The sequence below is a fragment of the Chelonoidis abingdonii genome, chromosome 7 (assembly GCF_003597395.2).
Source record: "Chelonoidis abingdonii isolate Lonesome George chromosome 7, CheloAbing_2.0, whole genome shotgun sequence".
NCBI lineage: Eukaryota > Metazoa > Chordata > Testudines > Testudinidae > Chelonoidis > Chelonoidis abingdonii.
The window spans coordinates 60,546,745-60,564,073 of record NC_133775.1 but is presented as its reverse complement, the minus strand read 5'-3'; the positions used below and the strand labels follow the sequence as shown (position 1 = coordinate 60,564,073).

The following is a 17,329-nucleotide window of genomic DNA, read 5'->3' as shown; positions in this document are numbered from 1 at the left end:
TACTTTGAATATGCTGGTAGCCAGAATGGCACAGGTAAATTCACTCTGGGACCTTATCAAGCGTACAATATCATACGAGCAATTTATCTAGATTGTCTAGGAACCGCAACACAAATGTTATGTAAATATCAACCTCTGTTTAGAAAATCCTGTAATAATAATGTACTGCAGCAGGTTAGGAAATGTGATTTCCAAACAATATAGTATCTTAAAAGAATATCAAATTATGCCAAAAAAAATCAAAACAGACACTTGCCGCTCTACAGAAAAAGAGCTTCTTTTCTAACCCAACTTGCTCTTAGGGTACATCTATGCTGTAATTAGACACCCGCAGCTGGCCTATGTCAGCTTACTTGGGCTTGTGGGGTTGTAAAACTGCAATGTAGATGTTTGATCTCAGGCTGGAGCCCAGGCTCTGGGACCCTCACCTCTCAGGGGGTGATGGCTCTGACTCAGGATGCAGGCTCTGGAGTGGGGCTAGGGATGAGGGGTTTGAGGTGGAAGAGAGTGCTGGGGCTGGGACCAAAGGGTTCAGAGGGGGATCAAGGCTGGGGTAGGGGCACAGACAGGCAGCACTTACCTCAAGGAGCTCCTGGAAGCAACAGCATGTCCACCTCCAGCTCCAATGCAGAAGCACGGCAAGGCAATTCTGCTGCATGCTGCCACATCTGCAGGCGCCGCCCCTGCAGCTCCCACTGGCCACAGTTCCCAGCCAATGGGAGCTGCGAGCGTGGTGCTTGGGGCAGGGGCAGCGTGCAGCGCCTCCTGGCTGCCCCATGCATAGAGGCCGCTGCTTCCGGGAGCCATGCGGAGCAGCCCCCAACCCTGCTCCCTGGTGCCGCACAGAGCAGGGCCGCCCAGAGGGGGGGAACAAGTGGGGTAATTTGCCCCAGGCCCCACAGGGGCCCGCACGAGAGTTTTTCGGGGCTCCTAGAGCGGGGTCCTTCACTCGCCGAATTACTGCCGAAGCGAGGGACCCCCACTGAAAACCCCAGACCTCCAGAATCCTCTGGGTGCCCCTGGCACAGAGCGGGGCAAGCCCCAGACCCCATTCTCCAGCAGGAGCTCGAAGGCCAGATTAAGATGGCTGGTGGGCCATATGCAGCCTGCAGGCCGTAGTTTGCCCATCCCTGCACTAGAGGCATGCCTCCACTGCAAAGTTAACTCAGGTGACCAGCACTTAAGGTCAGCCTCAGCTGGGAATGAGCAAAGCAATACTAGAATTATGGTGTCCTCACTGGTGCCGCACTCACCTGGATGCATTGCTAGGAATTCTTTGTACTGCTGCAAGCTGAGCCGTTCTGATTCTTTTGGGAGAACCTGTTTGTCCTTCTGGGGATACAAATGGAAGCCTCACTCAAGTTTTAGCTTTCGGCTACAGACAAACCAGCTAGCCTGGGCTGAAAGCATCAAACTCAGGTGAAAGGATTATGTGTGTGGATGGGAGGAGAGAGTGGTAATGCCAGAGTAAGAGCCAAGTTATGTCTTCACTGCAAAGTTATGTTGATTCAAATTTTTGAAGTTTTCTTCACAACCGTAACAGCTAGAGGTTTTTCTTTATTTAAGATGAAAGCAGAGATACTGAAGATAGGGTGATCAGATAGCAAGTGTGAAAAAATCTGGACAGGGATGGGAGGGAATCGGTATCTATTTAAGAAAAATCCCCAAATAAGGAGACTGTCCCTATAAAATCGGGACATCTGGTCACTCTAACTGAATACTAAGATAGATGCTAAACACAGGAACAAACAAATCCAAGTTCTACTACCACCCAAAATGAACACACTTCTTTGAGCAAAGTTTTTTTTACCCTTCCTTCTTTTAAATTGTGCATTAAGACATTTAAGAGAAGCAGGTTTAAGAACTACAAGGTGCATGCTTTATAAAGTACAGAAATTAGAGAGGGAAAAGATCCATTAGGTTAACAAAGACCATGCCCAGCCAATGCAGAACTGCAGTCTGTTAGAATCTAGTTTTAAAATATGTAAGTCATAGTGCTTTCACCATTTCATATTTGAAGTTACTCCTAGTCTAATAAACCCTTTATTTAAGAAATTATTCCAGATATTGAACCTACATTTCTCTGTCTCAGTTCCATCTCATTATTCCTCCCAGGGGCCTTATCTACTGAAGAGTGCCATCAACTTCAATGGGCTTTGGATCAGGCCTTATAACTTGCTTGGTCACTCTAGACAGTTCCTCTACTATCACTGGTATTTACAGCCTGCAAATACTTTAAGCTTGCACTCTTGTTGCCCCCTCCCCCCCCCCCGCCACTAGTCAAACAGCAAATCTGTACATGTTCTACTTTAAATCTTTCATCAAAAGTCAGCCCCTCCAGATCCCCAGCCATTTTGGAGACTTTTTATTGCAATTCTTTCCAGTTGGTTGGTATATTTCTGATATTAAGGTTTGCAGCATTGTATAATATTCCAGGTGCAGTTTCATTACAAATGGGACCACCACTTCCATGGTTTGGGACATGATACATACAAATCAACTCTCTCTCTTTAAAAAAAAAAAAAAAAAAAAAAAAAAAAAAAAAAAAAGGGAGGGGGGGATCCACATGAAATATGAGTTTGTAATGCTGTATGTTGTTAGAAGAGCCAATTTTCTGTCCACCATTACCTCCATGTCTCTTGTTCCATTTTAGCATTATTACTTTCTAAGTTCCTCTTTCCGCACTTTTGATTATTTGTGTTTTGGATTTTCTCTGTGCTGTATTACCTTCATTTTATTTTTCCTATTTTAATCTTATTTTGTTATTTCCTGCCCATTTAATAAAAAAAACAAAAAACACCACACATCTTGAGTGCCTTTATATTAATTCTTTGTTCTTACTGATTTCTGTAACTTATCCCCATTTGGTACTGTGACTGGGTGAAATTAAACATTCTTGCAGATCCTGAAAGGATTGACATTTTTGATACCTTTTGGAAATAATTTTAAAAGGTGCCTACCAGCCTTCCCTCCCTCACTTTCTATTTTCCCCTCACACTTGCATCTTGTTTCAAGAATTTGCTGCAAGTTGCCAGCGCGGACTCTTTCCTTGACAATTTCCCCCCTCCACATGTATGCAACCAACAATATGAAACAAAAAGGCAATGTAGGTTAAAGACCGAAGCTGTCATATTTAAACTGATCTATTCTCCTTGAAATCCAGGTATTTCAATATCCCTGGGTAGCTGAGAATTTTCTTCTCAACGAGGAGATCATTTCAGGCTCACTTTTCCTTCTTTTAAAAAAAAAAAAAAAAAAAAAGGCCTCACGCAGTAGCAAAAACAAAATCTGCTACCTCTCTTTTATTTCTCCTGGCAACCTTGAGGAATTCCATAAGGATCTGTAGTTGGGCAGCATGGGACTCCTGTAACAGAAAATTAAATTTAAAGAGAAAAAATAGATTAATTTTATGCACAATTTACAGCAGGCATGGAAACAAATCACTTTCATTTAGGAGAAAGGGAAAGGAGCAGCACATTAAGTCACAATTACGAGTAAGGTAGTTTTGCTTTGCTTCTAGGTTTCAAAGTTCTGGTTGGCACATGGCAAAGTTTTACATTACATTACATGAATATTCTCCTTGTGTGTATTTCAAGTGGTTAATAGGCCAAGCACTTTTTTCATTCTCATCCCAGTTGGAGTGATTTCAGACCCTTTTGGAACAAAGGCTGCTCATCTTCTCCTCCTGGCAGATCTTGAGCTTTCACCTCTAATCAACCAACATGCCCAAGTGGAATACTTCGGTTTCAGAAAATGACAACCTTTTCCCCAAATGAACATTTCACAGAAACACAAAAAGAGCTTCTGTAATGGAAAATAAATTTGCTAGTGAAGATTTGCTGTTTTGGGAAAGGGAAAGAGTGTTTCCGCTTCCTAAATAAATTAATTCTTTACATTTTCCTTTGCAATGACCAGAAACTTGAGGTGGCAAGAAGGAAACAGGAATATAGATTCTCTCTCTACTCCTAACATCAGTGCAGCACTAATACTAGTCTGGCATACGGAAGAGCCATTTGCACAGATCTTGGAAAAACTCATTTACAGCAGGACTGAGTAGGAGTTCAAAGGCAGGCCAGGGGAAAGGGCATCAGGGATCCATTATGCAGAAAAAACAGTTGAGAAGGATGGATAAACTACTTTTCTGGTTTGGTTCTTTTGCAATTGTAAGATGTTTCCATAATAACCAGAAAAGGAGGTAGGTAAAATTTACAGAGGAACACTTTCAGTTCTTAAATCGGAATGGGTACCTCCAAAAGTCTAAGTGAAGCATTACAATTCCTACACCTAGATGATGCTTCTATTCTGAAGATGACAGTCTTATAACTGAACAGGATATCAGCTCTCCACTTCAAAGCTCTCTGCTCAAACATTTGTGGTGACAACCTGATGCGTTTCATGTGTGTCATTCCAAGACTTCCAGAAGAAAACAGATTTACTATGAAGTTATACCCCAGCCCAATGGAGAACTTAAAACAATACGCCCAAGGGGTCCGTTCTTGATACACAGGAAAGTACACATATAAATCCCCACACAATCTGATTAAAAGACCTCTTTTACATATAATACAGCCATTTTGTTACCAGAAATGTAAAAGGGATTTTATTTTAGTGTATTTCGTTTCCTCACAGGAAACAAGCAAAAAGATTGACTTAATTGATCTTGAAAGCCTCCAAGAGTTCTTAATCAAAAATTGTTGTTTTAATGTACATGCCACTGGCATAAAGTCTGCCCATCCATGTATCAACTGCCAACTAATTCCACGTCCAATATTAGACCACTGCCCCTCTTACACACACTTCATAGACTGTCATTAGGCCTGTCTCCTCTCACATGGTTGGTTACAGCTGATCATTTTCCAGCAAGATAGCCAGTTCCAGAATTACACTCAAATAACAATTATAACAACGTTATACAAAAACAAATAGACTTCAGTTTATTCATAGTGACAGACTGCTTTGTACCTTATAAACTTTCATATTGCTATGATACGCAAGACAACTACAGTTTTCCTTTAAGCATAAAAAGGGAAAGGTCCTGATTTTCAGAGATGCTGATCGCTCAAATTCTCTTGGCTTCACATGGGAGCTGTAAGAGCTAAAAATCTCATGTTTCACAGTAACTTCTTCAAGGTGCAAATAAATTAGTAAACATATGGAGCTTCCCCTTATAGAGTTATTGTTTAGCTAGATCCTCAAAGTTTACATAGTTTGAAGTTAAATGTTCACTTAGCAAATGTCTAATTATATCAAAGTCAGACAAGTGTACTCTAAATGCCACTTGCTTGGCAAGTCACTTTCTGTATTCCCTTTCCCACTGATATTTTCTCTCAGCTTTCCCTTCAGCATGATCCTGCCTCAAGTGAGATCATAAATAAATGTTTATTGTATCATTTTTCCAATACTGGACATAGTTTGCTGTCACGAAAGTCAGTGAGATAGAGATGTGCTCAATACTAGAGCAATGGGATCCTACAGAAAACCTTAAGATTAATTCTGCACTATGATTCCATTGCAGAAACAAGGAAATATTTTTGGAAGGAAGATGCCTGTGATTAATCACAATTTATCAGTAAATGAAATAAGAAAAAAAAAAGCTCCTTACTGCCTCCAGCTGCTTCTTCTTTTGCACAAGCAGCTCCAACATCAAGTTAACATTGGCCAAGTCAAGGTTATCTTGATCAGTTCCCATTAAGTCTTGAAATATCTGCCATCTGTGTCCATTCTAAAAAAAGGGCAAGAGCAAAGGAAGAGAAGGTAAATACCAGTCAGAGTTATTTGACATAAGATATTTAAACTAGTATTGCAGTATTTCATCCTTTGTAAAGTACACAACAAAGTAGTTTTCAGAAAGAAGAATTCCCAAAAAAGTACAGGAAACAGTTATTTATCCTGTGAAGTATCACACCCCAGCAAAAACTTATCTTGTAGGGGAAATATTTTGAGGAACTATCCTATGTTAGGGTAGAGCTGTAGGGTAGACCTGTGTGCTTACCACAAGTCTGATGCCATTATTAATTTCAGGAATTGGCAAAGCAAGTAGAGAAATATCTTTAGCTCTCACTAAGAAACAAAGCCAGATAAAAACTGACCTAGACAGGTCTATCTGACTTGATAATTCAAGATGTTTTGTTATGCTGCAGGATCTAAGAGATTGAAAAATCGGAGAACTTTCACCATTTATTGACTAGTCACGCGTTTCCAGTTAAGCAGAGGCATTCATAGGACTGCGGATAAAAGCGGTCAACAACCCAATATTGCGGATAAGCAAAGTTTATTGTTTTGCTATGGCATGTGTGCGTTACAGAATTAAGTATGATTAACAAGAATATACTACATTTATCAAGTAAAGAAAAGCACATTTTCATTTCAAGATGTTCATTTCTGAAGTGATAGGTTCCATGTCTCCTTCACAATTCTCTCACACTGAAACACACTGGATTTTAATATAAATAGAAAAAGTCGAAATAACTCCTAATAGGTGGCTTGCAGGGTTAGGAGAGGGTATATGTGTGTGAGATAAACATGATTCTATTTCAGCACTTTTAAGTCATCCATATTTTAATAATTAGGGCTATTTGGACAGCAGCAACAATTCTTTACACTGTGGTTAATCCGTTTCTACATACAACTACTTCGATATGGGACAATCCAGTTTTCGAATAAAAACAACAAACAATCTTGTCAGAGTGCAATTAACTGAAGTGAGAAAAAAATTTTTAGTGTTTCAAGAACCAAAAATCACCTCAGAAAATCAAAGAATAAACTACATTTAAAATTAGAAGTGTTGTAAATAACCTACTCAACCCAAATATTTTAGCCATAAAAAAATAAATGAGTGTCATCCACGTACAACTGTATTTCCTTTTATAAAATCCTTAGTAGATAGTTTAAGGAAATCATAAATACAAAAGATCTCGATTTTAATCTGTCACTAAGCTACTGGAAAAAGTTATCTAATGTTAAAACAAGTCCATTTGATTTGAAACAAACTAATACAACCTGAAATATCTTCTAACACATGCTGGATTCCAGTAAGAATGGAAAAAATAGGAAGAACAGAATAAATGTTGCTGTTAAAGAAAAGACAATTTTTTCTCATTTGACATTGCCCCACGCAAAGTTTATTTTGGACAAAATATTACAGAATACTTGTAAATTTAAAATTGGTGATATCTTTGAAGATCCAAGAATTTTCATGTGAGGAAACCTTAAAAAGAATATACACTCCCAATATAACATTGTCCTCAGGAGCCAAAAAATCTTATAGGTGAAACTGCTTTAATATCGAACTTGCTTTGATCCACCGGAGAGTGCAGCCCCACCTCCCCAGAGCGCTGCTTTACCACGTTATATCCAAATTCGTGTTATATTGGGTTGTGTTATATCAGGGTAGGGGTGTAATTATAATAAGGGCTAGTCTTAGAGGAAAACAGAATTCTGCAGAAATCAAAAATAATCTCCACATTGCTAAATGGATACATCAAGCTGAATAAGCAAATATAGCGATAACATTCCAATAAAATGAGGAACACACATTTTTAAAGAAATAAGTCAACTCCTTGAGGTGCATGATTCACATGTAGTATGGATAAAGATGCCACATTTGCTTATGGTATACATTATGAAACTTGCTTTAAACAACTATTAAAGGGACTGGGCAAAATTGGTTAGCTAGTACAGGTGCTTTTGGCTAAACGTCCAATTCAACTGGACAGGAAGACTTGGGGATACTTCAACATGGTCTTTTAATCAAGCAAGAACTCCCTATGGGTTTCTGTAGTGCAGGTTTCACTTTTTTTTTTTTTTTTTAAATGCAACTTGAATTTCTCCTCAACATTGAAAATGCAATTTTAGAACAAAGAGAGCAAACATACATAAAGTTTGTTAGTTTACAAGTGTCTAGTAGTTATTTTTATTTGCTGCCAAAATGTAAACATGAGTATTTTTGGAATACACTCATGACCAGTAAGTTTCCATGATAGTCATCTGTATCATAGAAGAACTTAGTGGTGTGTTTCTCATAAGTGTGCTATCAATAGGGAGCAGGACAAATTCCTAAGGGGAAAATAAGAGGAGAGAGATTCTGACTAAATGCACCCCTGTATTCATAACATACACAGCGTAATAAACTTTGTACAAAATATGCTTTGTGAGGTGTAATTTGAAAAATAACTCATTGGCCAATATCATTGTGAAATGTAAGTAGTAACATTATATGCAAAGTTAAGAATTCCTCCTGTATGATGTTGGTAGCACATGTTCAACTGACACAGCCCTGACTAGGCAGGAGTGATTAAACAAGTCTGTCCTAAACAAAGGAATGTGTGTTTACCTCAAGTAACACTGATTTAGTAAGCAGGGTCCCTAAGACAGCAAGGAGGCGGCAAGGCAAATCTACATTTTAGCATACGCAGGGGAGAAGAGCAAGCATGGGGCCACCTTCACCCCCAGACACCACATCGCATTCTTTACAGTTTAAATAAAAATTTTTGCTTTGGGAGTAATCCTCAGAAGCATTCACTACAAAGGGTGACTGGATTACAACAGCGAGGGGCAAAAACACAGATCTCTCCCTCTCCTTTTTCCCTCCACCTAATACAATAAAGGAACCAGCCTTTTGACTTGGGAAGAGAAGGGGCATCCCGACATGCAAATTTGATCAGCAGTGTTGCTGGAAACATGTGGTAAGGATTTTACCTTGAATCATAGACTTTAAAGTCAGAAGGGACCATTATGATAATCTAATCTGACTTCCTGCACAATGCAGGCCACACAATCTCACCTACCCACTCCTGTAACAAACCCCTAACCTATGTCTGAGTTACTGAAGTCCTCAAATCATGGTTTGAAGACTTCAAGGTGCAGAGAATCCTCCAGCAAGTGAACCATACCCCACGCTGCAGAGGAAGGCAAAAAACCTCCAGGGCCTCTGCCAATCTGCCCTGGAGGAAAATTCCTTCCCGACCCCAAATATGGCAATCAGTTAAACCCTTGAGCATGTGGGCAAGACTCACCAGCCAGCACCCAGGAAAGAACACTTTGTAGTAACTCATATCCCACCCCATCTAACATCCCATCACAGACCATTGGGCATATTTACCTGCTAATAATCAAAGATCAATTAATTGCCAAAATTAGGCTATCCCATTAAACCATCCCCTCCATAAACAAGTTTAGTTTGTTGAGTTTAGTTGTCACAATTTTAATTAATGCATGATTTCTTTAAACGAGCGTTATCGGCATGGAAGCATGTCCTCTGGAATGGCCGCGAAGCATGAAGGGGCATATGAATGTTTAGCATTCCTGGCACCTAAATACCTAGTAATACTAGCTACATCAGTGCTATGCAAACACCTGCTCTTAAGTACAGTGTCACCTGAAAATGAGAAGTAGGCAGAATTATCTCCCATAAATGTCAAACAACTTGTTTGTCTGAGCAATTAGCTGAACAAGAAAGGACTGACTGGATGTGTAGGCTCTAAAGTTTTACATTGTTTTGTTTTGAGTCCAATTATATAACAAAAAAAATTTGCATTTGTAAGCTACACTCTCACAATAAAGAGATTGCACTACAGTACTTGTATGAGGTGAACTGAAAAATAAGAGTATTTTTACAGTGCAAATATTCATCATAAAAAATATAAAGTGAGCACCACACACTTTGTATTGTGTTGTAAACTGAAATCAAATATTTGAAAATGTAAAAGAAATCCAAATTATTTAATATATTTCAATTGGTATTCTATTGTTTAACAGTGTGATTAAAACTGCGATTAATGTAACTAGTGAGTTAACTGCGATTAATCAACAGCTCTACTATTAAGTATGTCTGATGACATCTAAAGTAGGACAACTGCTTGCTTCTACATTCATGATGGAAGGCAGAAAAGGAAAGGACAATCAGAATGAACATGGCTGCTGTGATCCAAAACTACTGATCTAGGCTTATTCCCCTTAAAGTAAACTCTTCCCTTCACATAAATAGTGAGATTTGTCCTGCATTAACCTAGGCTATGCAGCAATTCCCATCCAAGACCATTAATAAAAACAAAGTAAGAAAACAAAGTAAGAAGAGTTGAAACATACGGTGCTACTCACTGAATGGTCCAGTTTGAATCGCTTTTCCTCAAATCTTTGCTTCTGTTTGAGGATGAGCTCATTCACTAAAAATCAGAAAGAAAATACCATGTTAAGGCAAGAGATGAGTGAACAACTTAAACATTAAAAAAACAAAATTCTGCTTGAAGACCGTTTTACCTACTAAGTGTTAATTGTAACAAGATTAACATAACTGAAAGATTAGCGAAAAAAATTTCAGATTACTGGGAACATCTGACAATGTTATCTACAAGCGGTTTCACTGATCCACTCTACCTAGTCACTTTCTCTCTCTCGTCTTTCCTATAGCAATGCGGGAGAGACTTTTCCTTTAAAACAAAAAAACACCACACACAAAACACAGCAGGACCAGGACCAGAAGTTAAGGGCAGGTGTAGTTCCCAAAACTTCTTTAGTTCATCTTTCTAAATTACTATAATAATTTAATTAGACTAATTGTTTCAGCTCTGGGAAAAGTACAATCAGAAAAGAGTGAAAGAGATGAAGTAGTGGTGACTGATTCACCGCAGATTAGCAAATAGCACCAAACAAGCCAAAAAAATTTAAAAGCCCCCAAACAACAACTAGCTTCTAACAACATATTCTTTAAATAATTATTTTTTGGTATAATTTTGTTTCACATATTGATTTAGTCTCCCCCTACTTATTCTTTGACTAACAACCCCTGTTCCCCACACACACCACCCTCCTTTCTTTTGAGCTCCTTTAAAATCCTCAAAAAGCTTTATTAAAAGAAAAGTTTGATATATCAGAGTTCACTCTCACTTTAATGGCCAAAAAAAATTTCCATTTTTCAGTCTATAATTGTAACAAAGGAAGTTTGTGCATGCACAGGGGCACTCTCTAAATGGCAATGCTTCTTTCCACATTCTTGAAGGGGAAGAATCTCAGAAATATGATTTATACAGGTGCACAGCTGCACAGGTATTGGAGAGTCAACGTGAATCTGGAAGATAAAGTCTGAATGAAACATCAAGGCACGAAAAAATAGATGATTTAAATAATCTCAAACACCCAAATGCAATTATTGTATTTTTCTGAAAGAATTCAGTGGCGTTCTGGGGGGTCACAGGGGCTCACCCTCTAAATATAACCTGCAGAACAAAAGCCTTCCAGCTTGTCTACATTGGGAAATTAGTGTGCAGTAAGTTTGGGTGTGAATTTAAATTGCACTAGCTACCCTGCACTAACTCACCATGTGGACATAGCATCAGAGGGGTAGCCTTGTTACTTTGGATCTGTAAAAAGCGATGGAGAGTCCTGTGGCACCTTATAGACTAACAGACCTACTGGAGCATAAGCTTTTGTGGGTGAATACCCACTTTGTCAGATGAACGTCATGTGGACATATTTACTGTGCACTAATAGAGCCCTCAGCCAGTTTAACGTAATGCACTCAAAGACACTCAATGCATGGTAAGAGTGTCCGCACAAGGAGATAGTGCAAAGTAACTAGCATGTGCTCGCTACTGCAGGATTTTTTTTCCTGTGTAAACAAGCTCTTATATAAGGTATCCCATTCAGATCTAAATGCGCTTTACAAAAGAGAGGCAAGTATCTGAAACACTATAGTTTCCTTCTTTACTCCAGATGTGGACTAGTTTCATGATTAAGAATATCCAGTCCATCATTCTAGGTTCCAACCCTTACTGAGGAAGAGAAGGAATTGTCATTTATTTTTTAACTTAATACATTTTGGATTTGTGATAATTGCTTTTGAAATGTTCTCGTGTCACTGTGACCTTTCATTTGTTATTCTACTTAAAATTAAAGTAACAGCTCAACCCACAAAACTACTAAACTTTACGCATTTCTCAATATTTCTTAGTCCAACTTTCTTCCTTCCCTTGCCTCAATCTTTCAATTTTTATTCATTAGGATAGAAATACATGGGAAAATTTACATATATGTGCCATATGGTGCCCCATGATACATGCAACCCAAGTCTAAATCCCAAGTAAAATTGTATCACACACAGTCTAGTGTCTTACAATGACTCCATCTTGTAAATACCTTGTAGCCAAAAATATGGTGTAAGAGGTAGAGTAAAATCAGTTCATAAATATTTAATCTATAGTCTTCATTTTGCATCTTACAGAGCACCAATAATAATGGGCCAGATCCTCACTAATGTAAATTGGCCTAGCTTCATTGACATCAGGGTGCTATGTCAATTTACACCATCTGCCTGGCCCCACCGGATAGAGTCACAAGCATGAGGGCTGATGTAGATTTTGTACCTGGAATTGTAAGTTTACAGGACACTTTTGCAAGGCTGTCTTTACTACTGCTAAATTTTTATCTTGGGACAGTGTTTCTAGTGCAAACAATTAAGCATAGGACTCACCTAAAAAGTTGGGGTAAAGATGATCTATGTTATCAACCACATAGTTACATTTGGGGCATCTGTTGTTATCCTCCAGACTCTGATGAATACATTTATAGCTATTCAAGGAAAGCAAGAAATAAAACAAGTTAGAGGCCATGAGGAAAAAGGCACAATGAAAGTACAGTACAGATAACAGCAGAAAAATAATATCAGCACTTGATGAGGTGCTCCATACGCCCTGTTAGATAACAGCTGTAAATGGAGCACAAGGATGTATCTAGAAGGGAGTGATATCAGGATGTTCCAATATTAACTAGTAACGTCCTAAAGCAAAAGAGCATTTTAAAGCTTCATATCCAAAACTTGGATAGGCCACAATCATGTTTCTGCCTTGGGTTAAGGAACAGTCACTCAGCATATACATCAGGTTGAAGGACAGTATGTAATACACTAAGGGTAGGTCTACACTACAGGATTATTCCGCTTTTACATAAACCGATTTTGTAAAACAGATTGTATAAAGTCGAGTGCACACGGCCACACAAAGCACAATAATTCGGTGGTGTGCATCCATGTACCGAGGCTAGCGTCGATTTCTGGAGTGTTGCACTGTGGGTAGCTATCCTGTAGCTATCCCATAGTTCCCGCAGTCGCCCCCACCCACTGGAATTCTGGGTTGAGATCCCAATGCATGATGGTGCAAAAACAGTGTCACGGGTGATTCTGGGTAAATGTCATCACTCATTCCTTCCTCCATGAAAGCAACGACAGACAATCATTTCACACCCTTTTTTCCTGGATTGCACTGGCAGACGCCATAGCATGGCAACCATGGAGCCCATTTTGCCTTTTTTCACTGTCACTGTATGTGTACTGGATGTCGCTGACAGAGGCGGTACTGCAGCGCTACATGGCAGCATTCATTTGCCTTTGCAAGGTAGCAGAGACGGTTACCAGTCAATCTGTACCATCTGCTGTGCCATGGTAAATTGGCGATGAGACGACTGTTATCAGTCATTCTGTACTGTCTGCTGCTGTCATGGGTGCTCCTGGCTGACCTTCGCTGAGGTCGGCCGGGGGCGCAAAGACAAAAATGTCCTTTATGTTCTATTAAAAATAGAGTCAGTCCTGCCTAGAATATGGGTCAAGCGTACTAGAGAAGCAGTGTATCAGAGAACCAGAGAGCACAGCTGCTCCGTGTCAGATCCCACAGAAATAATGAGCTGCATGCCATTCTAGGGGGTGTCCCTGCAACAACCCCACCCGTTGCTTCCCTCCTCCCCCAACCCTCCTGGGCTACCGTTGCAGGATCCCCCCATTTGTGTGATGAAGTAATAAAGAATGCACGAATAAGAAATACTGACTTTTTAGTGAGATAAAAAGAAGTGGAGGCAGCCTCCAGCTGCTATGATAGTCCAGGCAGTACAGAATCTTTTCTTTAGACATGAAAGGGGTGGGGGGCTGATGGAGTTCAGCCCCCAGTTGCTATGATGAGGACGGTTACCAGCCATTCTGTACCATCTGCTGGGAATAACCAGGTGTCATTCCCATTTTTACCCAGGCATCCCCGGCCGACCTCACCTGAGGCCAGCCAGGAGCACTCACGGGCTGATGACGAGGACGGCTACCAGTCCTACGGCACTGTACCGTCTGCCACTAGGGAAGGGAGGGGAGAGGATGCTGCTGTTCATTACCCCAGCACCGTGTCTACCAGCAGCATGCAGTAGACATACTGTGACACTGAAAAAAGTCAAGAAACGATTTCTTTTCCTTTTCTTTCACAGGCAGGGGAGGGGGGTAAATTGATGAGATATACCCTGAATCACCCCGGACAATGTGTTTGACCCTACCGGCACTGGGAGGTCAGCCAAGAATGCAAAATGCTTTTCAGAGACTGCGGGGACTGTGGGATAGCTGGAGTCCTCAGTTCCCCCTCCCTCCCTCCATGAGCGTCCATTGGATTCTTTGGCTTTCCGTTACGCTTGTCACATAGCACTGTGCTGTGGTCTCTGTATCATAGCCTGGAGATTTTTTTCAAATGCTTTGGCATTTCGTCTTCTGTAACGGAGCTCTGACAGAACAGATTTGTCTCCCCATACAGCAATCAGATCCAATATCTCCCGTATGATCCATGCTGGAGCTCTTTTTGGATTTGGGTCTGCATCGCCTCCCATGCTGATCAGAGCTCCATGCTGGGCAAACAGGAAATGCAACTCAAAAAGTTCGCGGGGCTTTGTATGGCCAGTGCATCCGAGTTCAGATTGCTTTCCAGAGCAGTCACAGTGGTGCACTGTAGGATACCGCCCGGAGGCCAATACCATTGATTTGCGGCCACACTAACCCTAATCCTATATGGTAATACCGATTTCAGCGCTACTCCTCTCGTCGGGGAGGAGTACAAAAAATGGTTTAAAGAGCCCTTTATATCGATATAAAGGGCCTCATTGTATGGATGAGTGCAGCGTTAAAAATCGGTATAAACGTGTAGTGTAGACCAGGCCTAAGTGTCTTTGCCCACGAGGAGACCCATATCTTGCATCTGAAGTCAGTAAATGCTCTGCATAGCACAGACTGGCAGCTTTTACCACTTTGGTAAGCCATGATACATGACAGCAGTGTCTGGAGTCTGTATAAAGTAACTTTGCCAGAACTGTAAAAAAAGTTAGTAAACAGTATTATCCAAGACCACAGGATTTTCTGGCACCCACAGTAACTTTAAATGAAACACAGACATAGCATCTTTGGTCTCAGCTTCTCCCACTTCCTTCCAGCAAAGTAATAAATGTCATGCCATAAGGGACTTTCTGCTTCACTGCTAGGAAACCCAGGGACACACTAATCAGACACTGCACCTTGCTGTCAAGGACAATCACCCACCTCTGTAACATTACTATGTAGTATCTCACTCCTCAGATCAGTGACTGGAACAAAGGACTGATATTATTGGATTGGTGTTGTATCATGGACACCTCAAAGGACTTGCAACAAGCACAAGATGCTGCTTATGGCATATAGTTGCAGAAGTCAGCAGCTACTTCTCCTGGAAGCATAATGCTGCAGGGGAGAAGCATATTCCACACTACAAAACTTAATCTATAGGATGAGTGTAGTGTTAACTGTTACTAAAAGATCAGTAAATGTACCAAAAGAATGATAAAACTCACAAGAGTTCTTTCTATTCTAACTGTTTGCAAAATACAAATGAGATATTAAGCTTTATGCTTCAGGGCTTAAGTTGATCTCCAACTATCAGATCATAAGGAGGACTAATTCAGGGGGAGACGGGGAATTATACCACATCTGCCTTCTGCAGGATTCTTCCCCCCCACCCCTTCTCTGAAGCATCTAGCCCTACTCACTGCAGGAGCCAGGTTACTGCAGTCAACAGATGTTGAGAATGATCCAATATGCCAATTCCTAGTAAAACTTTGCAAAAAACAGATATTTGAAGACAAGGGAATTCCTGTTTTTACCAATTAATTCAGTCACAATTAACATGGGTTAAGCAGGAAGACAAAATGACGAAGAAACAAAATTAAGTTCCAAGTTTCAGTATAAATCAATCTCTAATCACACTATAATTAAAGTATTTACAGGATGATCAATGGACATTTTGCTTAACATAAAATCTTACCAGAAACTGTGTCCACATTTCGTCATGTATGCTTCTTCAATCATATCAAAACAGATGGGGCTACAAATAAATAAAAATAAAATGGTGTTTGCTTTTCTTATGCTTAAAAAAAGAAACAAAACACTGTAGTTAAAAAGTTCAATGCAGCCACCCAATCATTAAGAGGGAACATTTTCTGTTTGTAAAAGGGATTTATATTAAAAAAAAAAAAAAAGGACAGCCAACAGCAGCTTAGCAATTTAAAGATTAAATGAACACTCAACAGTTATTCTGTGAACAATGAAAGATGTTGTGAAATCTACGATTTATTACAATTAGAAACCAGGACAATGTCTGATCACAGAGCATTTAGCAGACACAAACAACCTCAAACACAATTACAGAACCTTTATAACAACCCATTTAAAAAAAAAAAAAAAAAACCTTCTGACAAGCAATGCTAAGTCTAAAACAACAGTTTCAAAGTCAAAAACCCATTTCTTTCTACACTGCTCAGTTACTGCACAAGACTGTTGTGAGAATGAGTCCAAAATTGTAGGACAGGAGAACAGGGATGACAAAAAACAAAAACAAAAAGAAGGGACACTCTAGTTTTGCTAAAACTCTAAACTGACAGCAAGACATGTCAAAAAGAATGTGATATTAACAGAGGGGTAAGAATTAGACTTTGGAATAATCAGCACAGAGATGGGAATGCAACCATGAGACAGGGACAAAAAGGAATAAAAGCAGAAAGAAGCTGCTGATGGAACCTTGCATGGCATTAGCAGAGAGTAGGAAGAGGTGAAATAACCACTGAAGACTATGAAGGAGCAGTCCAAGAAGCACAAAAATAAAAAAAAAAAAAACCAGTCAAGCATGGAGTTGTGAAAGCCCAAAGGGAAAAGAAATTAAGGAAAGTGGAATAGTCGAGGGTGTTAAAAGCACTGGACAGGTCAAAGAGAATGGGGATGGAGTTAAGGCTTTTGGATTTACCCAGAAAGAGGTCATTGGTGTTTTTCGCTAGAGCAGACTCAGCAGAGCAGAAAGGGTTAAAACAGACTGTAAAGGATTAAGAACATAAGAACAGTCATACTGGGTCAGACCAAAGGTCCATCCAGCCCAGTATCCTGTCTTCCAACAGTGGTCAATGCCAGGTGCCCCAGAGGGCATGAATACAACAGGAAATCATCAAGTGATCCATCCCTTGTTGCCCATTCCCAGCTTCTGGCAAACAGAGGTTAAGAACGCTATTCCTGCCCACCCTG

At 40.0% G+C, this 17,329-nt stretch overlaps 1 protein-coding gene across 2 annotated transcripts in view; it reads right to left on the bottom strand.

Annotated features, from left to right (window-relative positions):
* COP1 (COP1 E3 ubiquitin ligase) overlaps window positions 1-17,329 on the bottom strand; it is a 212,900-nt gene that overhangs the window by 183,667 nt on the left and 11,904 nt on the right. Inside the window, exons 2-6 of one of the 2 annotated variants that reach the window (XM_075067916.1) lie at window positions 16,083-16,142; window positions 12,467-12,564; window positions 10,087-10,163; window positions 5,603-5,722; window positions 3,296-3,364 (exon numbers count right to left, since the gene is read on the bottom strand). In XM_075067916.1, the coding sequence (XP_074924017.1) occupies window positions 3,296-3,364; window positions 5,603-5,722; window positions 10,087-10,163; window positions 12,467-12,564; window positions 16,083-16,126 (408 nt within the window). In that variant the 5' untranslated portion in view covers window positions 16,127-16,142. The remainder of the gene's footprint in view (window positions 1-3,295; window positions 3,365-5,602; window positions 5,723-10,086; window positions 10,164-12,466; window positions 12,565-16,082; window positions 16,143-17,329) is intronic. The other variant, XM_075067915.1, reaches the window with a different exon arrangement.